Source organism: Nyctereutes procyonoides, unplaced genomic scaffold (genome assembly GCF_905146905.1).
Source record: "Nyctereutes procyonoides isolate TBG_1078 unplaced genomic scaffold, NYPRO_anot_genome, whole genome shotgun sequence".
NCBI classification, from domain to species: domain Eukaryota; kingdom Metazoa; phylum Chordata; class Mammalia; order Carnivora; family Canidae; genus Nyctereutes; species Nyctereutes procyonoides.
In genome coordinates this window covers 43,136,449-43,157,606 of record NW_026575131.1, presented here as the reverse complement: position 1 = coordinate 43,157,606, position 21,158 = coordinate 43,136,449, and the positions used below count along the sequence as shown (strand labels likewise).

Genomic DNA, 21,158 nt, shown 5'->3' with positions numbered 1-21,158 from the left:
TTTGACCGATAAACCCGAAAGCGGGTTTCTTTTGGATTCCCACAATTAGGGTTTTTTTCTTCAGCTGATTTTAAACTTGTAAATGCTTGGCTTAAATTTGCATGGAATACAGACATAGGGATGGGCCAGGAGTACACATACCACAGGGGTTGCTATCACAGCCAGAGGAAGAGCCAGTCCCCAGGGCCAAAGACCACTGTGGTTTCTAGTAGATTCTGGTTGAATCCAAATAGATATCTTCTAATACACTGATATTTTCGTTGAGTCTTACTGATTAATTTTTTTTCCCCAGGGCAAAACAACATTGGAAGCCCTTTTGAATAACCTAGACTTTTACTTTCCTTTCATATCCTCAAAGTGTTGATTGTGGCTTCTGCCTTCTGAAAACCAAACTTTCTTCCCTCCATTTCACAGTAATATTGAACACATGAGGAAGCAGCTTGATCGACTGGGCCTGTGTTTCAGCTGGGATAGGGTAAGTCAGCCCTTCATCCTGGAAAGTTTTCCTTTTTATGGAAAAGGGCGACCTTTTTATGAAGGTCGCCCTTCCATGGGGAACCATGTGCACTTACTTCACATTTCTCCTCTTTGTTGGGAGAAGGGGAGGGAGAGATGGGAAGGATTAGCATTCCACAAATGAAAAAGTATTCCCAGAGGACAGTCTGCCTGCTGACAAGTCATTTTCTGTAGGAATAAGTAAAGAGAGTTAACTTCTTTTTTTTTTTTTTAAATTTTTATTTTATTTATTTATTTATTTATGATAGTCACAGAGAGAGAGAGAGAGAGAGAGAGAAGCAGAGACACAGGCAGAGGGAGAAGCAGGCTCCATGCACCGGGAGCCTGACGTGGGATTCGATCCCGGGTCTCCAGGATCGCGCCCTGGGCCAAAGGCAGGTGCCAAACTGCTGCGCCACCCAGGGATCCCAGAGTTAACTTCTTATTTAACTCCACAGCTGGCTAGAATTTATGGGTATCAAAAGTCTCACACAAATGGATTTTTCCTCTTTGCAATATTTTAAAAAGACTAGTGTAATCTATATTAACGTGATTAATTATCAGCCTCTCTGGTTTTTTGGGGTGAATAGGTGTTGAGTTGACTGACCATTTATTTATCTGCATTCCAAGTTCCAAATTGGGTCTGATAACAGCCCATAATGATTATGTCACAAATAGCATTTTGGTGTAAAATACTTTTGAGCTGTGTATTAAGCCAGTGGAGAATTCTAGACATGGGAGGAGTTCATGAATACCACCTGGGTGTTAGGAACACTCAGGTAACTGGGAACTGAGCCCTTGCACACTGTGGCTGAAGGCCCACCCCCTTAGACACTGGTGGCCTGTTTGGTAAGAGAGACCCTTCTAGGGCAGGCCCGGTGGCCCAGCAGTTTAGCGCCGCCTTTGGCCAGGGTCATGATCCTGGAGACCCCGTATCGAGTCCCACATTGGGCTCCCTGTGTGGTGCATGCTTCTTCCTCTGCCTCTCCCCCCCTCCCCCCCTTGTGTGTCTCTATGAATGAATGAATGAATGAATGAATAAATAAATAAATAAATGAGGGACCCTTCTAGTGTCATGAACCCTTCTAGCATCCCTATGTTCCACAAAATGATTGAGGTTTTCATTACTGGGCCTGTCAAGTTCAAGTTCACATCCTCTTCCTCATGAGAAGCACCTGGAACAAATCCAAATACAATCTTTTCCTCCTCCTCCAGCAATTTCTTAGATAATTGAGATTTGATGAATACAGTGAGAAAAAGCAAACACATCCGAACAGTCCTTTTTGTTTGTTTTTTGGTAGCTTCCTTAGATAAGGTCACGAGTTGAATCAAGTTCTAATTGTACCACCGATGCCATTTTTACCACTGACTTGATTTGCAGGGTCACCTCAGTTGTTCATTTGGTGAAGGGGTGAAAAAGTCCCGGTGCCCTGGTCACATTGTCCCAGGATGTCAGCCGGGAATTACTGATGAAATGCAGTCTGTTGCAGAGAGAGCTGAATACTGCCCAGAGCTCTCCAGAGCTGAGATTCTAGGTTCCTTGAGGGCGGAGATGGACTTGTTAACCCTCTAGTCCTGCATAGGAACATCAGCCATAAATGGCTCAAAATATTAGCGGATTATTTTCCTGATTATTTTAGAAGATTAGAAAGTACAGAAAAATCTAAAGAGTGTAAGTCAGTGCAGCTAATTTAACATCCCAGTATAGTTCTTTGTATCTTTTATTCTGGAATTATAAACATCTATGTAATTTACTTTTGCAGAGTTAAATCCATAATGCCTATTTTTATCTTTTTTTTACACCTACCATCCATGAACATTTTCTCATTTTATTAAATATTCTTTGAAAAACTGACTTTATAGAGGTATAGTTTTCCATCTTATGACTATATTATAATTTATGTAACTTACTTCTTATTACCATACATTTAGATAGATTTTAATGTTTCTCTTATAAATATGGGTTCTCAATCGCCACCCAGGGATCCCTCAATCCCTTCTGTGCAAATCTAAAGTCCAGAAAGCTCTAAAAACTAAAAAAAAATTTTTAACTCATTTGACTGCAAAACCTGAACTGATATTTATCTCACTTAGAATGAGTATTCATATATTTTTCTGTAGATATAATAATATAATTGATTACTGGGTACTCTCCTAGACTTTGTTGGATAAATATGTTCTTGCTTTTTGATATCCAAAAAAGGTCTTAATTCTGAGGCACATTTGACTGCAAACATTTCAGGAAAGAGATTTTGAACCTATTGTGTGATGTTGTAGATAAATATGTCCCTACTGCTACAACTCTCTAATAGTTACAGAGCACTTACCATGGGCTAGGCATGCATAATTACTTCTTTGGGTCCCTAGTAAGCTCTAAAATGAAAATACTGGGGCACTTGGGTGACTCAGTGGTTGAGTGTCTGCCTTTGGCTCAGGCTGTGATCCCAGGGTCCTGGGATCGAGTCCCACATCAGGCTCCCTACAGGGAGCCTGCTTCTCCCTCTGCCTACATCTCTGCCTCTCTCTGAGTGTCTCTCATGAATAATAAAATACAATCTTTAAAAAATGAAATGAAGATAAATTTATTACCATGATTTTATTGCTGGTTACTCAAGCAGTAGGGATTGGCTAATCCCCTGGCCAATTTGACTGCTGTGTTCATCTTCCACTTTTGGGGCTGCACAAATCTTGGTAAACATGTTCTATTATTTCTTTAATGTGAACTCTCAAAAAAGCCATGAACAAGTTTAAGGCTTATATAGATAGGTACTTGAAGGAAACTTAATTTGGCTTGTGGTATTTGAAGGTTTGAAGACCATTTATCTCTCAAGTTATTATATGTTTTCATCTGTATTTCTTTCATTATTCATGATAACGAGGTTTCATTTTGTTTTGTTTTTCATGTGTTAAATGGATGTTTGAATTTAGGGTGTGTGTGTGTATGATCTAATCCTGTCTTTTGCCTGCATAGGCAAGGAGTGTTTGTTCTTTTCCTTTTTTTTTTTTAAAGACTATTTATTTATTTATTTATTTGAGCAATAGACATAGGGAGAGAGAGAGCACCAGCAGAAGGGGCAGAGGGAGAGGGAAAGAGAGAATCTCAAGCAGACTCTGTGCTGAGCCCAGAGCTCAGTGTGGAGCCAGATCTCATGACCCTGGGATCATGACCTGAGCAGAAATGAAGAGTCAGACACTTAACCAGCTGGTGCCCCTGTCCTTTTCTTAATAATATTTTTTATAGATATGTTTCCGCAGTTTGTCATTTGCCATGCATTTTGTTTATAGTGAGGTTATTAGCATACAAATATGTACTTGGAAAGACCTTCTTTGAGATAGATACATTCATATCTTCTCAGTCTTTTATGGTTTAAGTTTTACATTGAACTTACTGGAATTATTTTAGTGTAGAAGATAAAGAATGACTTTTTCTAAATAACCAATTGTTTCTGTTTTTATTTTTATTTTTTTTGTTTTTATTTTTAAATGGTCCTTTTCTCATTGATTTAAAGGGTTACCTTAAATATAACTTAGTTCTTTTATGCTATTATACTACTAAAACTCTGTTTCTGATCATTTGATCCATTTGTGATATTATTACTCCCATATTTTAATTGTAGTTGCTTTATGATTGGTTTTAATGCTAATACCTGGTAGTCTGCAGAGGCTCCCTCTTATTGTCTGATGTGACAGTGCGTCCCTGTTGTCTTGTTTCTTTGATGTGTTTTGTCCATTTTTTTTTTTCATTTTTTTTAACTTTTAGCCCTTATCTGTCAAATTCTTTTGTTACATCACTTGTAGACTCAGTTAAAACATAGTTTTAGATGTCTTTTTTTAAAGATTTATTTATTTATTTATTTATTTATTTATTTATTTATTTATTTATTTATTTATTTATGATAGACAGACAGAGAGAGAGAGAGGCAGAGACACAGGAGGAGGGAGAAATAGGCTCCATGCTGGGGGCCCGATGTGGGACTCGATCCCGGGACTCCAGGATTGTGCCCTGGGCCAAAGGCAGGCGCTAAACTACTGAGCCACCCAGGGATCCCTAGATATCTTTTTTTTTTTAAATGGGTGTCTTACAGTTAGAATTTTCTCTTTTTTTCCTCTAGAGATTAAAAAAAATGTTTTTTTATTCTGCTAAAAGATAGCTTTAAGTGTTTTTCTTTAGTGTTTAGTATCAACATACCAAATAAAACCAGGTATTTTTTGCTTGCTGTGTGCAATAAGGAACTTGAGAGGCAGTGACACTTCCATTTTATACAACCTATTTTTCTAGGGTTTTTTTTTTGATAGGAGTTTTTTCTTTCTTTTTTTTTTTTTTTAAGATTTATTTATTTATTTGAGGGGGAGAGAGAGAGAGAGAAGGAGAGCATGACTGGGGGAGAGGCAGAGAGAGAGGGAGAAGCAGACTCTCCACTGAGCAGGGACCCAACATGGGGCTTGATCTCAGGACCTGAATCAAAACCAAAGTCGGATGCTTAACTGACTGAGCCACCCAAGCACCCCTGGTAGGAGTTTTTAGGCCTAATTTATTCTTTATATTATACCTTTTCTGATCATGTATTATTTCTTAAACATTATGTTTGGTATTTGCTGCTAGTTTTTAAATCACATCCAATTATTCAAATTGAAGTCTCCTTAACTGGTTTAATGCTCATCAGTAGAGCTTTTTAGAGCATATGTCTGCCCATTTAAAAAAATCTGACTCTTGCTTTTGTGACATCATATGTTGTCTTCATAACAGAGAATGACTGTCCTTTGCTTTCATGTGTGAACAACAATTTGCTGGGGTATGGAATTCTTTCTTTCAGGTTTCTGTAGTAGACCTTGATGCTTGGCCAACCGTTTTTTTTTTTTTTTTTTTTTAATAATTATAGAATTACAGGGGGTTGCCAGACAGTACAGAGAGATCCTAGGTACCCTTCACCCAGCTTCCTCCCAGTAATAACATTTGATAGAACTACTATATGATAAAATAGCAAAAGCAGGAAATTGACACCGGTATGAAACTATTAACTAGAGTATGAATCTCATTCAGATTTCATCAGTTTTACATGTAGTCACTGGGGTCTGTTCCACAGTAATTGTTCTGTGCAGCTTAATTCCATGTGGAATTTATGTAACCACCAGCCTCTGACCCTCTCTGACCTTTGGTGGGGAAGTCTGAGACCAACCCAGAGGTTTGTTCATACATGCAATAATTTTATACCCCCATTTGATGCTTGTCGGATTCATCCTGTCTCTGCCCCCACCGCTTCCAGTTTTCATCAGAGCATATCCCTGTGTCACTCCTTCCACTTAAATTTTGGGTGCTCAAGGACTCCTTTCGATCTGTAGTTGTGGGTCTTTTCCTGTGACAGTGTTATGGGCTCTGGTTTTCAAGAACTGTACACCCGGTCTGCTCGCTGTCTTCCTTTGTTTTCTCTGTCTCCCTCCTGACCTTGGTCCCTTTGTTCTTCTCTGCCGTGTGGAAGAACTTCTCATGTTTGCTTTCCACATCACTGGTCTAGTTTCTATTGAATGAGTGTTGCTTTGTGTGGTTTCTAATGCAGATACTAATTTTGCTATTGTATTTTTAGATTTCATTATTTTTTTTTTACTTATCTCATTCAGTTCCCAGTTTCTTTCTCAAGCTTCTTTATTTTCTTGTTCTTTTACCATCTTATCTCATCTTCACAGACCGTGTATGGTCAGAAATTTTGAGAATATAAGGAGATGCTGTTTAAAACTTATTTTTGCTTCCTGTACTGAGTCTTTTTACAAGTAGGAGTGCTGCATTATCCTTGTTTGTTTCGGGATCTTTTCACAGAAACCTTGTGGGTTTTCTCCTGTGTTTGCTGAGTGACCTGGACTGGTATATCAAGTTAGAGATCTGTCAGCCTGAGGGGTGCGGGGAGGATGCTCCTTCATGGTCTCTGCATTACTGATTCCAGAAGGGCTTGGGGAATCCACTGTTCCTGGTGCATCTTTTCCTTTGGTCTGATCCTTACCCAGGGATGAGTTGTGATGTCACCAATACCCCTGACCGTGACTGCTTGAAGTACCACTGCACCACCACAGCCACAGGGGTCCACTTTGTGAGCTTTCCATCTGTCCCGTGGCCCAGTGTCCCCTCAGGACTTTGCCCTTTCAAGTAAGAGGTAGCAGAGCCCAGCTTCTCAAGAACCCAGCCTGTTCTTAAGGTTGGGAGGTGGTGCACGGTTTGGCTTATGGTATTTTTCTTCAATATGGTTCCATCTGCCAAAATTCCGTGACATTTTTGGCATGTCGGTGACACCTTCTTTTGTTCCCCAGTGCTGGTGCAGTCCCCTGTCCCTGTCTTTATATTCTGTTGGTCATTTATTTTTTTTAAGATTTTATGTATTTATTTAAGAGAGAGAGCATGCGCACATGAGTGGCAGGCGGCAGGGGGAGTGAGAGGCGGTGGGAGAGGGACAAGCAGATCCCCCACTGATCAGGGAGTCCAATGTGGGGCTCAATCCCAGGACCCCGTGATCGTGACCTGACTTGAAGACAGACACTTAGCCGACTGAGCCACCCAGATGCCCCACACTAGTATTTTTTGATTAAATGTTACAATCTGTTTGGTCATATGGAGCGGCAAAGTCAGGAAGTAGAAGAATAGTTTATTTAATTGGCAAGGCAGACCTGTGCCCTTTGCAAGTGACATTCCTAAAGTCTCATAAAACCTGGCTAATTCAGCAGATGGGTAGCTGACAACAGAATATTTTAAAGATAAGATAGCTCAGAAATGCTTCTTCCCCAGATGGAGAAAGTCAACTTTAAAACCTGGGTCTAGGTCTAATTCTTCCTGCCTCTCCCCGGGTGGGACTCCCATAAGAATTGTCCAGCTCTTGAGCTACATTCTCATCATTCTGACATAAGAGGCTTAATTCTTGGGATTAAAAAAAAAATGTGTACACTTCTGGAGTTAAGGCACGTCTGGTGAGCCAGAATGAGAATCAAACGTTGCTGTTAGCACAGTGCCGGGTTTCACTTTTTCAGATGTTACTCCTGAAACAGCTTGTGTCATCTTGAGAAGAGGGAAAGTAAGAAGCCGAAAGCTGAATTTGAATGGCTAAACATCTACTAAGGGAAGAATAAAGAGGAAATGAATTCCAGACTGTGCAGTGAGAGACAGGGACGTGCTTCTTCTGGAGCACTTACTCTATGGAAGAGTTGGCAGCCTTCCTGCAGAGAAGGCTTGGGCTGCGTTCTACTCTCGTGGGCTCAGGTAATGGCCTTGGCAGTGGTCACCCACTAGTCCTAGGGGATGGCTCTGTGAATTCCTTGTGACAAATGACAGAGTTCGCTTTGAAGTTGTTTGGGCTCCTTGGGCTATGGAGGCGGATGTGTCTCTGGACTTCATGTCCTGCCTGCTTACCAGTGCTCTGGGGCCTGAGCTGGTTCTAGAGCAGGCCTTGGCTGCACATCTTGATTGACGTATACTCTGGGGCCTGATTTCTTATCAGGAATTGTCTGCATAATTGTTGTGGGAGCAGTTCCTAGGAGTTACCTCCAAACTGAGACAAGTATAAGAAGGAAGAGAAAGTTCAAACCAGATGGGACTCAAAGTAATGCCTGTGGAATCAGCCAGAGGAGGGCTTTATTATTTGCTTTTGGTGCTTGCTGAGCAATCCCCAAACACATTCATACTCCAGCATAAACTCAAAACAAGACAAAACGGAAACATATTCCAGGACTTGGCATAAACGGTGTTTGGATTAATTTTTTTTATTCTCCTGTACTGGAGCAATCAAGACTTGACTCTCACTGAGTTTCTTTATTGTGGAGATCATAGGAGTTTTAATTTATACTCATTTTCATTGGATTTTTAATTCCTTTGTCTCATTTCCTCCTGTATTTCTGGGTTCAGTCTTCTGTACATGTTGGTGTCCAGTAATAAGATTGACACTTTTGCCCATCGGTCCCAGTAGGGCCAGGCAAACTCCAGAATAACTGCCCCCTAAGACAGTCATCCATTGAAACGAATGCAAATGCGCTTCCCCAGCTTCCCGAAGGCAGAAGGCAGGCTGCACAGCAGGCTGAGAAAGGCATGGAGCATGGCTATCTTGGAGCTAACACAGGAGGCACATCAGAATTGCACTCTATCAGGATTTTTACTAGGATAGACTTTTGGTGCCTTTGAGCTTCTCCGGGTTTTATCTGGCAGTGCTACATAGCCTCCATGAAGTAGGGGGGGCTGCTGGGGCACCCAAGGTGTCTCCACCACATGCACAGGTCTCTCCATCTCTCTTGTCTTTCACTGTCCTCTTTTCCATTCCCTTGTTCACTCTCTCTCCTTCCATTGACTCACTTGCTTTCCTTTCCAACTCTCCCTCTCTCTTTTCTTTCTCTTCTCTCTCTCTCTCTGTTTTTTGAGTAATTTTTCATTATGGAAAAATTCTAGCTTGCACTCCAAAAAATAGACTGGTATAGAGAACCTCCAAGCACTCATAACCCAGCTTCCACAGTTTGCTGTTTCGTGACCAGTTAGTACTTCATCCCTACTTTCTGCTCTGAATTACTTTGTAGCAGGCATGAGGTCAGATAACTTTATCTGTAAAGAGTTCAGTACGTGTTGCTCCAAGATGAAGGCTTGCTCTTTGCTCCTTTCCCTCTTCACATTCCCATTGTCACAGCTGAAGCAGTGAATGACAGTCCCCTAACTTCGAGGAGGAGTACCAGTCATCTTGCAGATTCCGCTGGTTGTCTTGTAAATATCTTTCTCCTGTGCTCCTGCTGGTCTTTGTTTGGCGCTTTCTCCACCCACCCATCGGTGCTTCGTGTTGTTATCATGGTTTTGGAACAGCACCCTCTCTTCGTGCAAAACACACAAGCTCTTTGGACCATACCTTCATGAGTTTACTTCCAAATGCAGCCTGATTTGTATGATTACAAGAGTGAAAATTAATGTTTGCTTCAAGGGCCTTAGCCTTGGCATTTTGTTTACATAGAGGACCAGACATCTGATAGGAAAGATTAAACTCCAAGAAGTAATGAAGGCTCAAAGAGAGTAGAAAGATATATTTTTAACGGTTTTTATTTTAGAAGACTTTAAAGAATAGCTCAAAACAAAAAGAACTTGGGGGCAAGCAAGGGCCTGCAAACATGTTTGGGAAGATTCCCGCAGCGAGAGCTGGGAGCCGTGGTTGCCTTGACAACGTGTAACAGGCACTCAGAGTGACTCTCTGAGTCTTCTTTCAAGTTCTTCCAGAGGTGAAACAGTTTGTCTGGCAGAGGCAGAAAATTAACCTTTTTCCGGAGGTTTTCCTTTGGGTGAGAGGGAGAAGGGGATATCTCTATTGGAGCTGAAGTGAATTGGCGGCTCATCCTGTAGTGCTTACCTGTTTACAGGGAGGTTGGTGCTGGTGTTCAAGGGTTGGTATTCAGGACTGTGGTCGTCTGGAGGTTGTGAAGCACATGTCTTCATTTTTTTTTAAAAGATTTATTTATTTATTCATGAGACACATACACACAGAGGCAGAGACACAGGCAGAGGGAGAAGCAGGATCCATGCAGGCAGCCGGACAAGGCATTCGATCCTGGGTCTCCAGGATTACGCCCGGGCTGAAGGTGGCGCTAAATCGCTGAGCCACCGGGGCTGCCCAAGCACATGTCTTCATGAATGCAGAACACACGTGCCTCTGACCTCATACAGGGCAGCGCCAGTCCACTAGTTTTGCATCCACATTTGTTGTTTCAACCAGGATGGCTTTCTTGGACTTGTCAGACCTAACTGATGAAGGAAGTGTCCTGGGTCACTCTTGATTTGGCTATCCAAGGAAGTTGTTTATTTTATCCAAAGTCCTCCCCTCCTGGTGGTCACGAGCCCGGTCAGGCCATCTTTGTCAAGGATGCACACTCTGGTTAATGGCGGTGGCATTACCCACTCATCTCAGAGGCCTGGATTTGGGTGATGGGTCTTGTCATTCACATGTGGTGGGCATCATCTATTGCTCTTCTAAGCCTCAGCTTCTCTCCAAGTGAATGTTTCTTATGGTTATTGAAGAGATAACTCTTAGATCACTCTTTAAATGTCTTAGAAAATAAAAGCATAAACCCTTTCTGTCCACAGCTGAATCAGACCTCCAGGTCAATCTTGCCCATCAGCCATTGGGACAACCATTGATTAGAATGGCTGCCTGTAGTTGTATGGGGACAATGGACTTGAAGCATGTTGGGAAGCAATATCTAGAATATCTTGGAGATGAAGTTGTAACTCCATGAAAATGAGGATTACTTAGAAGTGTACTTATACCACTGGTTTTTAAACTTTGTGAGCATCAGAATCACCAAGAGAGCTTGTTAAAGCACAGATTTCTGGGCCTCACTCCCAGAGTTTCTTATGCAGTATTTCTGTGATTTTGTTTTCCTATTCAGAAAAAAGGATCTTAGGAATGATCATGCTCCTGAACCTTATTAGTTAGGAATCAAAATACAGGCCTACCCTCAATTATTTCTGGTGTAAGCTAGAGCATAAATGAATAATAAAAACAAATTTTGAAAACTGGCAATATTTTTGCAAATACAAGTATTATTTATATAACTTCTTAAATTGTGAGATATTACACATAATAGACTAGAACATAAAACATGTTTGTGTAGTGACCACCTAGGTTACAAAATAAAACTTCACTAGCACCCAGAAACTATTTGTGTGTCCTTTTCTGTGTACAAGTTTGTCTCTCCCCTCTACAAGCGACCACTGTTCTGACATCTGTGATCGTCACTGCCTTATTTCCAGTTTTACCACCTATATATGTCTTTTACACAGTTACATAAATGGACTCATACAGTATGTGTGTTTTTTTTTTTTAATAGTAATCTCTACACCCAACATGTGGTTCAAAATCACGATCCCAAGATCAAGAGTCGCATGCTCTTCTGACCAAGCCAGCCAGGTGCCCTTAGTATGTATTCTTTTGTGTCTAGCTTCTTTAACTCAACAGTTTTTTTCTCCAGCAATTTATAAAATGTTTTTGAACATTCATCTGCCTTCACCTGGATCAACCATCACTGACATTTTGCCATATTTGCTTCACAACTTGCAGACATGGTGGCACTTTCCTGTCTTTGAAGACTTAAGATGTCCTCCTACCTAACCACAATACCATTTGTCAACTAAAAAAAATTAACAGTAATTTCATGATACTATCTTATATGCAATCCATATGTGAATTTCCTGGTTGTTGCCAGAAAGTCTTTCATAGCTATTTTTATCCTAGACACATCTCCTGTATTAGCTTACTGTAAAAATTACCACAGGGGCACCGGGGTGACTCAGTGGTTGAGAATCTACCTTTGGTTCAGGTCATGATCCTGGGGATTTGGGATTGAGTCCCAAATCAGGCTCCCCTGAGGGAGCCTGCTCTCCCTCTGCCTATGTCTCTGCTTCTCTCTGTGTGTCTCATGAATAAATAAAATCTTAAAAAAAAAAAAATACCACAAACTTAACATCTTAAAACAACATGAACTTATTATCTTAGTTTCAGTAAGCTGGAAATTTGGTTGGGCTTTACAGGGTCCTCTGTTTGGGATCTTAAATTTTTTTTTTAATTTTTATTTATTTTATGATAGTCACACAGAGAGAGAGAAAGAGGCAGAGACATAGGCAGAGGGAGAAGCAGGCTCCATGCACCGGGAGCCCGACGTGGGATTCGATCCGGGGTCTCCAGAATCGCGCCCTGGGCCAAAGGCAGGCGCCAAACCGCTGCGCCACCCAGGGATCTGTTTGGGATCTTAAAAAGCCGGCATCACAGTGTTGGCAGAGTTGTGTTCCATGCTAGATGTTGAGAAGAAATCTGCTTCTTGCTTCGTTTGGGATATTGGCTGAGTTCAGTTCCTTGGTCTTGTAGGACCAGGCGCTTGTCCCCCAGGCTCTTGGTTCTTCGAGTCTGCCTGCACTCCAGTCCCTCTGACTTCATCCTTTTGCCATGTCCCTCTGACTCCAGCCAAAGAAAGATCTCTCCTCCTTAACCAGCCCATGTGATTACATTGGGCTCACCTACATAATTTAGCATAATCTCCCAGTTTTACCTATATCTACATAATTCTTGTAGCTTCTAAACTAACATGTTCACATGTTCAAGGAATTAGGGAGTGGACATTCTACTGCCCACATCCCGACACCAGAGGATACCCACAAATTAAATCTCAATAGATTGTAAAAGATATCATACAAGGTATTTTCTCTGACCACAATGGGATGAAGAGGAAATTAAATAGCACATTCTTAAACAATCAGTGACTCAAATCACAGGGACATTAGGAAATACTTCGAGACAAATGAACAAGGAAACACAACATACCAATACTTCTGGGATGCAGCAAAAGCAGTTCTAAGAGGGACATGTATAATATATGTGCTGACATCGAAATACAAGAAAGATGTCAAATAACCTAACTTCAAAACCTAAAGGAACTAGAAAAAGGAGAGCAAACTAAATCCAAAGCTAGCACAGGGAGGGAAATAATAGAGATTACAGCAGAGATCAGTGAAGTAGAGAATAGAAAAACAGTAGAGAAAACAAACGAAACCAAAAGTTGGGTCTTGAAAAAGACCAGCAAAACTGACAAACTTTTAGCTAGGATTGACTAACAAAGAAAAAGACTCCCATTACTACTAGTAGTATACTACTGGTAGTATAATGTAGATGAAATAGGTAAATTCCTAGAAACAAAACCTGCCAAAAGGAGATTGGATCAGTCATCAGAAATCTCCAGACAAAGCAAAGTCGTAGCCTGGATGGTTTCACTGCTGGATTCGGCCAGCGCAAGGTACAGAAGAGGCCCAACCACAGGGGCCTCTGTCCTGATGGAACCAGAATGGGCCTCTCTTCTGGCATGATGTTTATCATCCCAGAAGCTCATAAAATCCCATTGTTCAAGAGTTTTTATGGAAGTCCCACCCCTTCTCTTCCTTTCCAGAAGTTGGTGGTTGTGGCTGAAATTCCTAGTCCTCTATTTGTCTTTCTGGTGACCATCGTGAGTCTATCTAGGGTCCGCACCCTAAGTCACCTCAGGTATGCTCAGAAGGACAAAAAAGACCTTTTGAAGGACAAAAAAGACCCAACTTCTATCAGGAAATTCTAAGGATTTTTGGAGCTTTATGCCAATAATGGGGACAGAAATGTTATACAAATATATTTATTATATCACAGATTTCAATTATGAGATTTTGTTTTACAGCCCAGAATATGACCTGCCTTGGCATCTGTTTTGAGAATGATGTGGATTTGGCTGTTTTGGGGTAGAGTGTTCTATAAATGTCAATTAGGTTCTGTTGGATGTTGAGTTCTAACTCCTATCAGGTTCTGTCATTCATTTTGAGGGAGGTCTTAAAGTCTTCAACTGTAATTGTGGGTTTTTTCCAATGTCCTCCCAGTTTTGGCAGTTCCTGCTTCACATATTTTACAGTTCTGCTGTTTGGTGTACATACATTTAGGACTGCTGCATCTTCTTGGTAACAGACCCTTTTATTGTTATGTAATGTTCCTCTCTGTCACTAGTAATTTTCTTTGCTTTGAAGTCTACTTTATGATGTTTTACCTTGTAGTACATGAAATATAAATGAAATATACTGATAATACAGCCACTCTACTTAGTCTCCTTTATCTTACATTAATAAAGCCTTTCTTTCTCTTTTGTTTTATTAGAGTTGGTTGTTTTTGTCTTTGTTTTTTAGTTTCAGAGGTAGAGGTCAGTGATTCATCAGATTTCTTCCTTTCAGCTAATTTTTACATGGTATATCTTTTTAATCCTTTTATATTTCAACCTACTTACATCATTTTATTTGAAGGGAATTTTTTTTCAAAACAGAATATAGTTGGTTCATTTTTTAAAATCAGTTTTGCCAAACTCTGCCTATTAATTGGTATATTTGCATCATTTACATTTGATGTAATTATTGATATGTTGTGGCTAAATTCTGACATTTTAACTTATTTTCTAGTTTCTTTTATTTTTTTGCTTCTCTGTTTTCTTTTTCTGCCTTGCTGTGAATTACTTGAGTGATTTTTAGAGTTCCATTTAGATTAATCTATACTTTTTTGTTTTTAGTGTGTTGTATAGCTTCTTTAGTTTTTGCTTTAGGTATTATATTACATATATAATGTATCCATGACCATTGGTATGGACATTTAACCAGTTTGAATGAAATGTTGGAACCTTTACATTCTTTTACTCTTCTCCATCTGTAATATATTCAGAAAACTCGGGAAAAAGAAAGGCTATTGTATTTACCTATATTTTTGCTTCTTTGTTTTTTTTTTGTTTGTTTTTTTTTTCATTCCTGATGTTTCAAGATTCCCTTTGGGGGCACCTGGATAGCTCAGTCCACTGGGTGTCTGACTCTTGACTGCAGCTCAGGTCTTGATCTCTGGGTTGTAAGTTCAAACCATGCATTGGGCTCCATGGTGGGCATGGAGCCTCCTTTAAACAAAAAAAAGTTTCCCTTTCTTATCTTTCTTATCATTTTCTTTCTTTTTTTTTTTTTTTTTTAAATCTTTTTTTATTTATTTATGATAGTCACACAGAGAGAGAGAGAAAGAGAGGCAGGGACATAGGCAGAAAGAGAGCAGGCTCCATGCACCGGGAGCCCTATGTGGGATTCGATCCTGGGTCTCCAGGATCGCGCCCTGGGCCAAAGGCAGGCGCCAAACCGCTGCGCCACCCAGGGATCCCATCATTTTCTTTCTATGTAAAGAACTTCCTTTAGCCATTCTTTAAGGTAGTTTTGCTCATGACAAATTCTCTTGGTTTTTCTTAATCTGAGAGTCTTGATTTCTACTTCATTGAAGGATACTTTCACTGGATAGCCAATTGTGGGTTGACAATCCTTTTCTTTCAGTACTTGAAAAACATGCCACTTCTTTTTGGCCTTTATGGTTTCAGGTGAGAAATCTGCTGTCTTTTGAATTTTCTCCTTATGCATTGTTTCCTGTACATCCTGTAATGCATTGTTTCTGTCTGTCTGCTTTTAAGGTTTTCTTCTTCATCTTTTGTTCTTAGACATTTGATTATGATTTGTTTTGGAGTGGATTTCTCTGGATTTATCTTGTTTAGAGTTTTACTCCGTTTCTTGAATATGGAGGTTTATGTTTTTCCAAATTTGAGAAAATCTTGACCATTATTTCCTAAAATACTTTTTCTGTTCCATTCTTTTTCTTCTTCATTTATGAAACGTCATTGACTTGAACATTAGATCTTTTGTCATCATCCCAGGTGTCCCATCATCCCATCTGTTCATTTTTCTCCAGTCTGTCTTCTCTCTTCTATTCAGTTTAGATAAATTCTGTTGTGCTGTCTTCAAGTTCATTGATTCTTTCCTCTGCCCCCCTCCATTCTGGTGATGAGCTTATCCTTTGTGCTTTTTATTTCAGTTATTTTATTTTCTAGTTCTAAAATTTCCATTTAGTTCTCATTATAACTTTTCGTTGTAAAAACTTTGGTTTTTTTTTTTTTCATTTGTTTCAAGTGTGTTTATAAATTTCCTATTGAAACTTTCTTATAATGGCTGCTTTAAAATCCTAGTCAGATAATTTTGGCAGTCTAGTCATTATGGTGTTGGTACATGCCAATTGTATTTCTTTCTTAAAGATTTTATTTATTCATGATAGACATAGAGAGAGAGAGGCAGAGACACAGGCAGAGGGAGAAGCAGGCTCCATGCCAGGAGCCTGACATGGGACTCGATCCTGGGACTCCAGGATCGCGCCCTGGGGCAAAGGCAGGCGCCAAACCACTGAGCCACCCAGGGATCCCCCCAATTGTATTTTCTTACTCAGTTTGAGATCCTCCTGGTTCTTGGTATGACTAACAATTTTTTTTTTTTTTATTGAAATGTGGACATTTGGGGAATTCTTTTAAGACTCTGGATCTTATTTAAACCTTGTATGTTAGCAGGGATTCCCTGGTACTGCTCCAGTGGATAAAAGGGGAGCACTGCCTCTATACTTCTAGGTAGATGTGGAAGTCTAGAATCTCCAGATGTCCACTATCAACACCCTGGGAATGGAGGACCTCCTTGTTGCAGCTGGGCAAGGGTAGGATAGAGGCTCCCCACTAGGTCCCTGCTGATATTACCCTAATTGGGAAAGAGGACATTGTTACTGTCCCCATGAGGATGCCACTGACACCATAGGGGATGGCCCTGTTACCACTGAGCAGGGACGGACTTCCTGACTCCTCTACCACTCCCATCAAGGAAAGGGAGGGGCACTTCATTACTGCTGGTTGGGGTAGTTCAGATATACCCTGTGGTCTCCACTATCACTGCCAAGGAGAAATGTTCATTAATGCCCAGTAAGGGTAGAAATTCTGGCTCTCCACTAACTTCTTCTGACACTGCCCTGGCGCAGAGTTTGAGCTGCCTGGCTATAGCCAGCCAAAGTTGTAAGTGTAGGGTCTCCCACTAAGCCTTTGCTGGTGGGAGTAGGCTGCCATTTTTTTTGTGATCCGGGGCAGAATAGAGCAGTTGTCTAGGTTTCCTTTCTTGCTAGGTTGTCCCTTCCCTAGTATTCGGGCTAGAGCAAGCAGGCTTTTCTTTTTTTAAATTTTTAATTCTAAAAAATTTTGGTCTGTATTTCTTGACATTTCTGGGTTACTGGCTTAGTTAGCTGCCATTTCAGAACTTAGAGATATCAGGAAAATCCATGGAACTTACCAATGTGTCATTCCTTAGGTGCTAAGGTCTTTAACTGCTCCGCCTTCTCTTTTTCATTTTTCAGAGTCTTAAGTTTGTTTTACACATGGAATAACTAGGGTTTTTAGTTTTACCTAGTGAAAAGAATAGGGGAAAGTATATCTATACCATCTTCTTCTAGGAAGAAGATATTTTTAAAACTCCCCCTACCTCCTGTGAGATTCTGATCTGTGCTTCCCTGCCCCTTGCCCTTCCCTTAAAAATCACTGAATGAAAAGATATCCAAAATAATTTTCTATACTTTTTTCCCCAGTTTATAGTTTTATCTATTGGTCTGTGTCACATGTGACAGGTTTCAAGCTGTGACAGGTTTCTACTACTCATTGCTTACGGCACTTGCAGGCAGCAGAACAGCTCATTTTGCACACTGCTGTCACTGTTTTTGCATCCATGGAACTGATGAATTGATATTTCCTCTTCCTCTGGATCCATGCCCATGTCTAACAAATAGCCTTCATATTATTCAGGAAACCTGGAGAACTCATGTCTCAAAATACCTTTCAGAGGACTCTGTCCTGCTAATCCTGAAATTTTCAATAATGTTGCAGATAAAATTAACATTCTTTTGTCCCAGAAAAATGGGACAATTGTAGGAGAGCAGGTTTGGCTCGGACAGTTGAAATACTGGCATCTGCCCAAGTAGACTGATAACAAATTGCAATTCAAACCCATTAGTCTCATCTGTCGTTTAATGGAAGGTTTTCTGTTCCCAACTGTCTAGTTAGAAAAGCTGTCTGTATTGTTAGACGGCCGTGATGAAACCCTTGTCAGCTGGCAGAGAACAATTACCAAGAAATTAAGCAAATTGTTGCTTCTCATCCGATTATGGATGAGATGTCGGAGTCTTGTGTAGTTTGTAGCAGGAGATAGCTTTCAGGTTCCCTAAAAATGACAGTGCTCAGAATATAATGGTCAAGAAAATAGCAAGAAGAGAAACTCACCAATCAAGCTGATTTCAGTTGAAAGACAATGTAAGCTGTCTTAAAACTGCAAAGACCATGATTCCCTTCCATTAATACTCATTCTCTAAATTGGCCTCAAGAGCATGTAGAACATAAGCCTTTCAAATTACGCGAGAATCTAGCCGTAGCCCTAGATTTGAAAAACAAGACCTTCAAGAATAAAATGCATGCTGTATAAAAGCACAGTGCCTAGCATTTGTCATTTTCAATTTTCATGAAATGCTCATTTTCAGTCTAAAGTTAGATTCGAGATAAAGGAACATAATTACATAAAAATGAGCTCTTAGACAAATGTTAGGGTCATGATTAATTAATTACCCTGATATTAACACCTGTTCCCTCCACTCTACACAAAGGAGGAGAACAGGGAAGGTAAAGGAGGCCAGAGGCAGAAGCTTGGCAAAGATAGAATCTAACAGATGGTTGAAGGGAGAGAGATACAAAGAAGTGGCCAGTAAGGCTGAGAAGCCTGGGCTTTGGGAGCCTTAGGAAATAACAGTCTGGGAAGGAGGAAGCAGTGGCCATGTGGTCTAGGATGGGAACCCCTGGCCAGGCCTATAGGCGACTCCTGGCCTTTCCCTGTTGATGGGAAAGGTGCAAATGAGGTAAAATGAAGCAACCTAGTGGCAGGGGCAGGTGCCAGGCCTGGACTGCTCGGGAGTTGGGGTGGATGGTGGATTGTCTTTCTTTCCCCCTCAGATAAATGTGACTGCGTGGTCAGGGCTGGGGATGATAATTCAGAGGAACTTTGCATAAAGAAGGACAAACCATGAGATGGTCCACTATAGGTAGCCTTAATCTTCTTAGTGATGGAGGAGCAGTCCTCCCCATGCCACCAACTAGTGCTGATAATGTAGCTGGTACCCAGTAAATGTCTTTGGAGCGATTCAGTAAGTAAATGAGCAAAGAGAACCTTGACTTGGGTGGAAAATCTATCCTTTCTGCTCTCACATACCACCATTTTCTCTCCTTTGCTCAAGCCGATTAGTGAGTCCCCCAGGATGAGGACTGGGTAGTAGACCCTCAGTGAATGTTTTCTCCTGGGGATTACAAGGGAAAAAAACAAAATTCAGAACCAGCTTTATACCAGGGAACTGAGAAACTGATCTCAGTGGATTTTTTTTTTAATTATCATTTGTTACTAACATTGTAGAAGTGGCTAATGGAGGTAAACGTGTTTCCTTTTTTTGCTTTTGGAAGTTTGGAGATTCTGCATACAAAAGTCTTAGATAAGCACTTAGTGTGGTATGAATTTGGGCAGTATTTCTCTTGTGAACCCATATTTGACAAAATTTAGTACAAATAAGCTAGATTGTGGTTCTGAGAAGAAACATACCACTTTTTAAGAAAGCCTGCATGTTTAAGAAATAGCAAGGGCTCTGTCTCAAGACTTTTTTGTTTTTTTTTTTCTTTTTTAAGATTCTGACACTTGACTACCTGAATTTTGATATATTTGTTGTTTTAATGAAGATTCATTGAGTACCTGCCGTGCATCTATACTGAGCCAGACAAGCTGACCCTCTTCAGATAACCTTGATCCTCATAGCAGTTTCCAGATGAGGAAAGTGAGCCTTAGGGAGGTGAGACCTTTGTTCAGGGTCACCAGCGAGTCCATAGCAAACCCATGGGCAGAATCCATTGCTCAGACCCTGGTCTTTAGCCTGCCAACCCTATGCTCCTGCCATCCGCTGCCCTCCACCTGCCATCAGGGGCTGACAGCCTGTCTGGGAAGGTGAACAAATCTTGGGGACTTGAATCACAGAAGCAAAAAAGTCTGTGTTAGGTCCTAAAAGAGGGGTATGTGCTTGACATTTCAGATGGAGTCAGGCAGGAGCATGGAGCACTAGGCCTCCCTGTCATTCCCCCGTGGCCTGGGCAGCAGACCAGTTGTCTGCCCACACTGTGGAGAGGGAAGCTTGGTGATGTGGGGATACCCTGGGGGCTCCACCTTCTCATCTGCATGCTGAACATTTGCCAAGTGTATTACCCACATTTTTTTCATTTAGTCATTGTGTCCATCCTAGGACTTGGTCCAATTAGTGACCCCTTTTACCAATGTATTGGTTATCTCTTGCTGCATAACAAACTGTCCCCAAACTTAGTGGCTTCACAGTTTCTGTGGATCGGAATCTAGGCATGGCTCCCCTGGGTGCCCTGGCACAGGGTCCCTCGTAAGGCTGTCACCAAGGTGGAAGTCTCGTCAAGAACTGTAAAACTATGGGCTAATTTCAAGTAATAGTCACTCTATGAAATCAGTGGCGTTTAGAAAAACCGTTTATAAGTTTAAGAGAATCACCCATGCTCAGTGTCATCCTGAGGCAACCCAGTGTGTGTTTGTGTTGCCCCTTTTTTCCCTGACATTCTTTTTATATTTTCATTATATAACTGAAACCATAAAATACAATTTTGTATCAAATATCATATTCCCATGTCATTAAACATTATACCGTGTTTATGTAAGTAAAGGATATAGTATTTAAGCCATTTCATTCATTCTAGCATTAGTGCACATCATGCAAATATTCAATTGAAAGACAGCTGTGTAAACCTTTATAATACAAGTTTAAGTGTATGTTATATGTGTTTGGTTCACACAGCACACCCTGCTTTGAAAACACTTGGCATCACGTCTTATAAAAGTCAAGCTGACTTTGAGAGGAGGAAATCATTTGCAGAGGTGCAGATCCCGAGTCACTCCGACCCACATTTGGATCCTAATTTTGCCTCTGACTAGCCATGCAAACTTGAACAAGTTATCCTGAGTCTTTGTTTTCTGATCTGTAAAATTATGATTTATTCATTCAACAGCCATTCACTAAACATTCGTGGTACCAGGTAGTGTTCTAGGCACTTGGAATACATCAGTGGGAGGAAAAAAGACAAAACTCTTTCACAGAGGAACCTTGAAATGAGTACACTAGGAGTGGGTAGAGAAGAGGAGACAAAGATTGGCAGTAAACATAATAAATAACTGAATAATAAAGTATACTAGA

At 40.7% G+C, this 21,158-nt stretch overlaps 1 protein-coding gene across 4 annotated transcripts in view; it reads left to right on the top strand.

The window, feature by feature from the left end:
* Window positions 1-21,158, top strand: part of LARS2 (leucyl-tRNA synthetase 2, mitochondrial) — a 156,033-nt gene that overhangs the window by 25,235 nt on the left and 109,640 nt on the right. For all 4 annotated transcript variants that reach the window (XM_055343793.1, XM_055343795.1, XM_055343794.1 and 1 more), the window contains one exon: window positions 415-475. In XM_055343793.1, coding sequence (XP_055199768.1) covers window positions 415-475 — 61 coding nt within the window. The remainder of the gene's footprint in view (window positions 1-414; window positions 476-21,158) is intronic.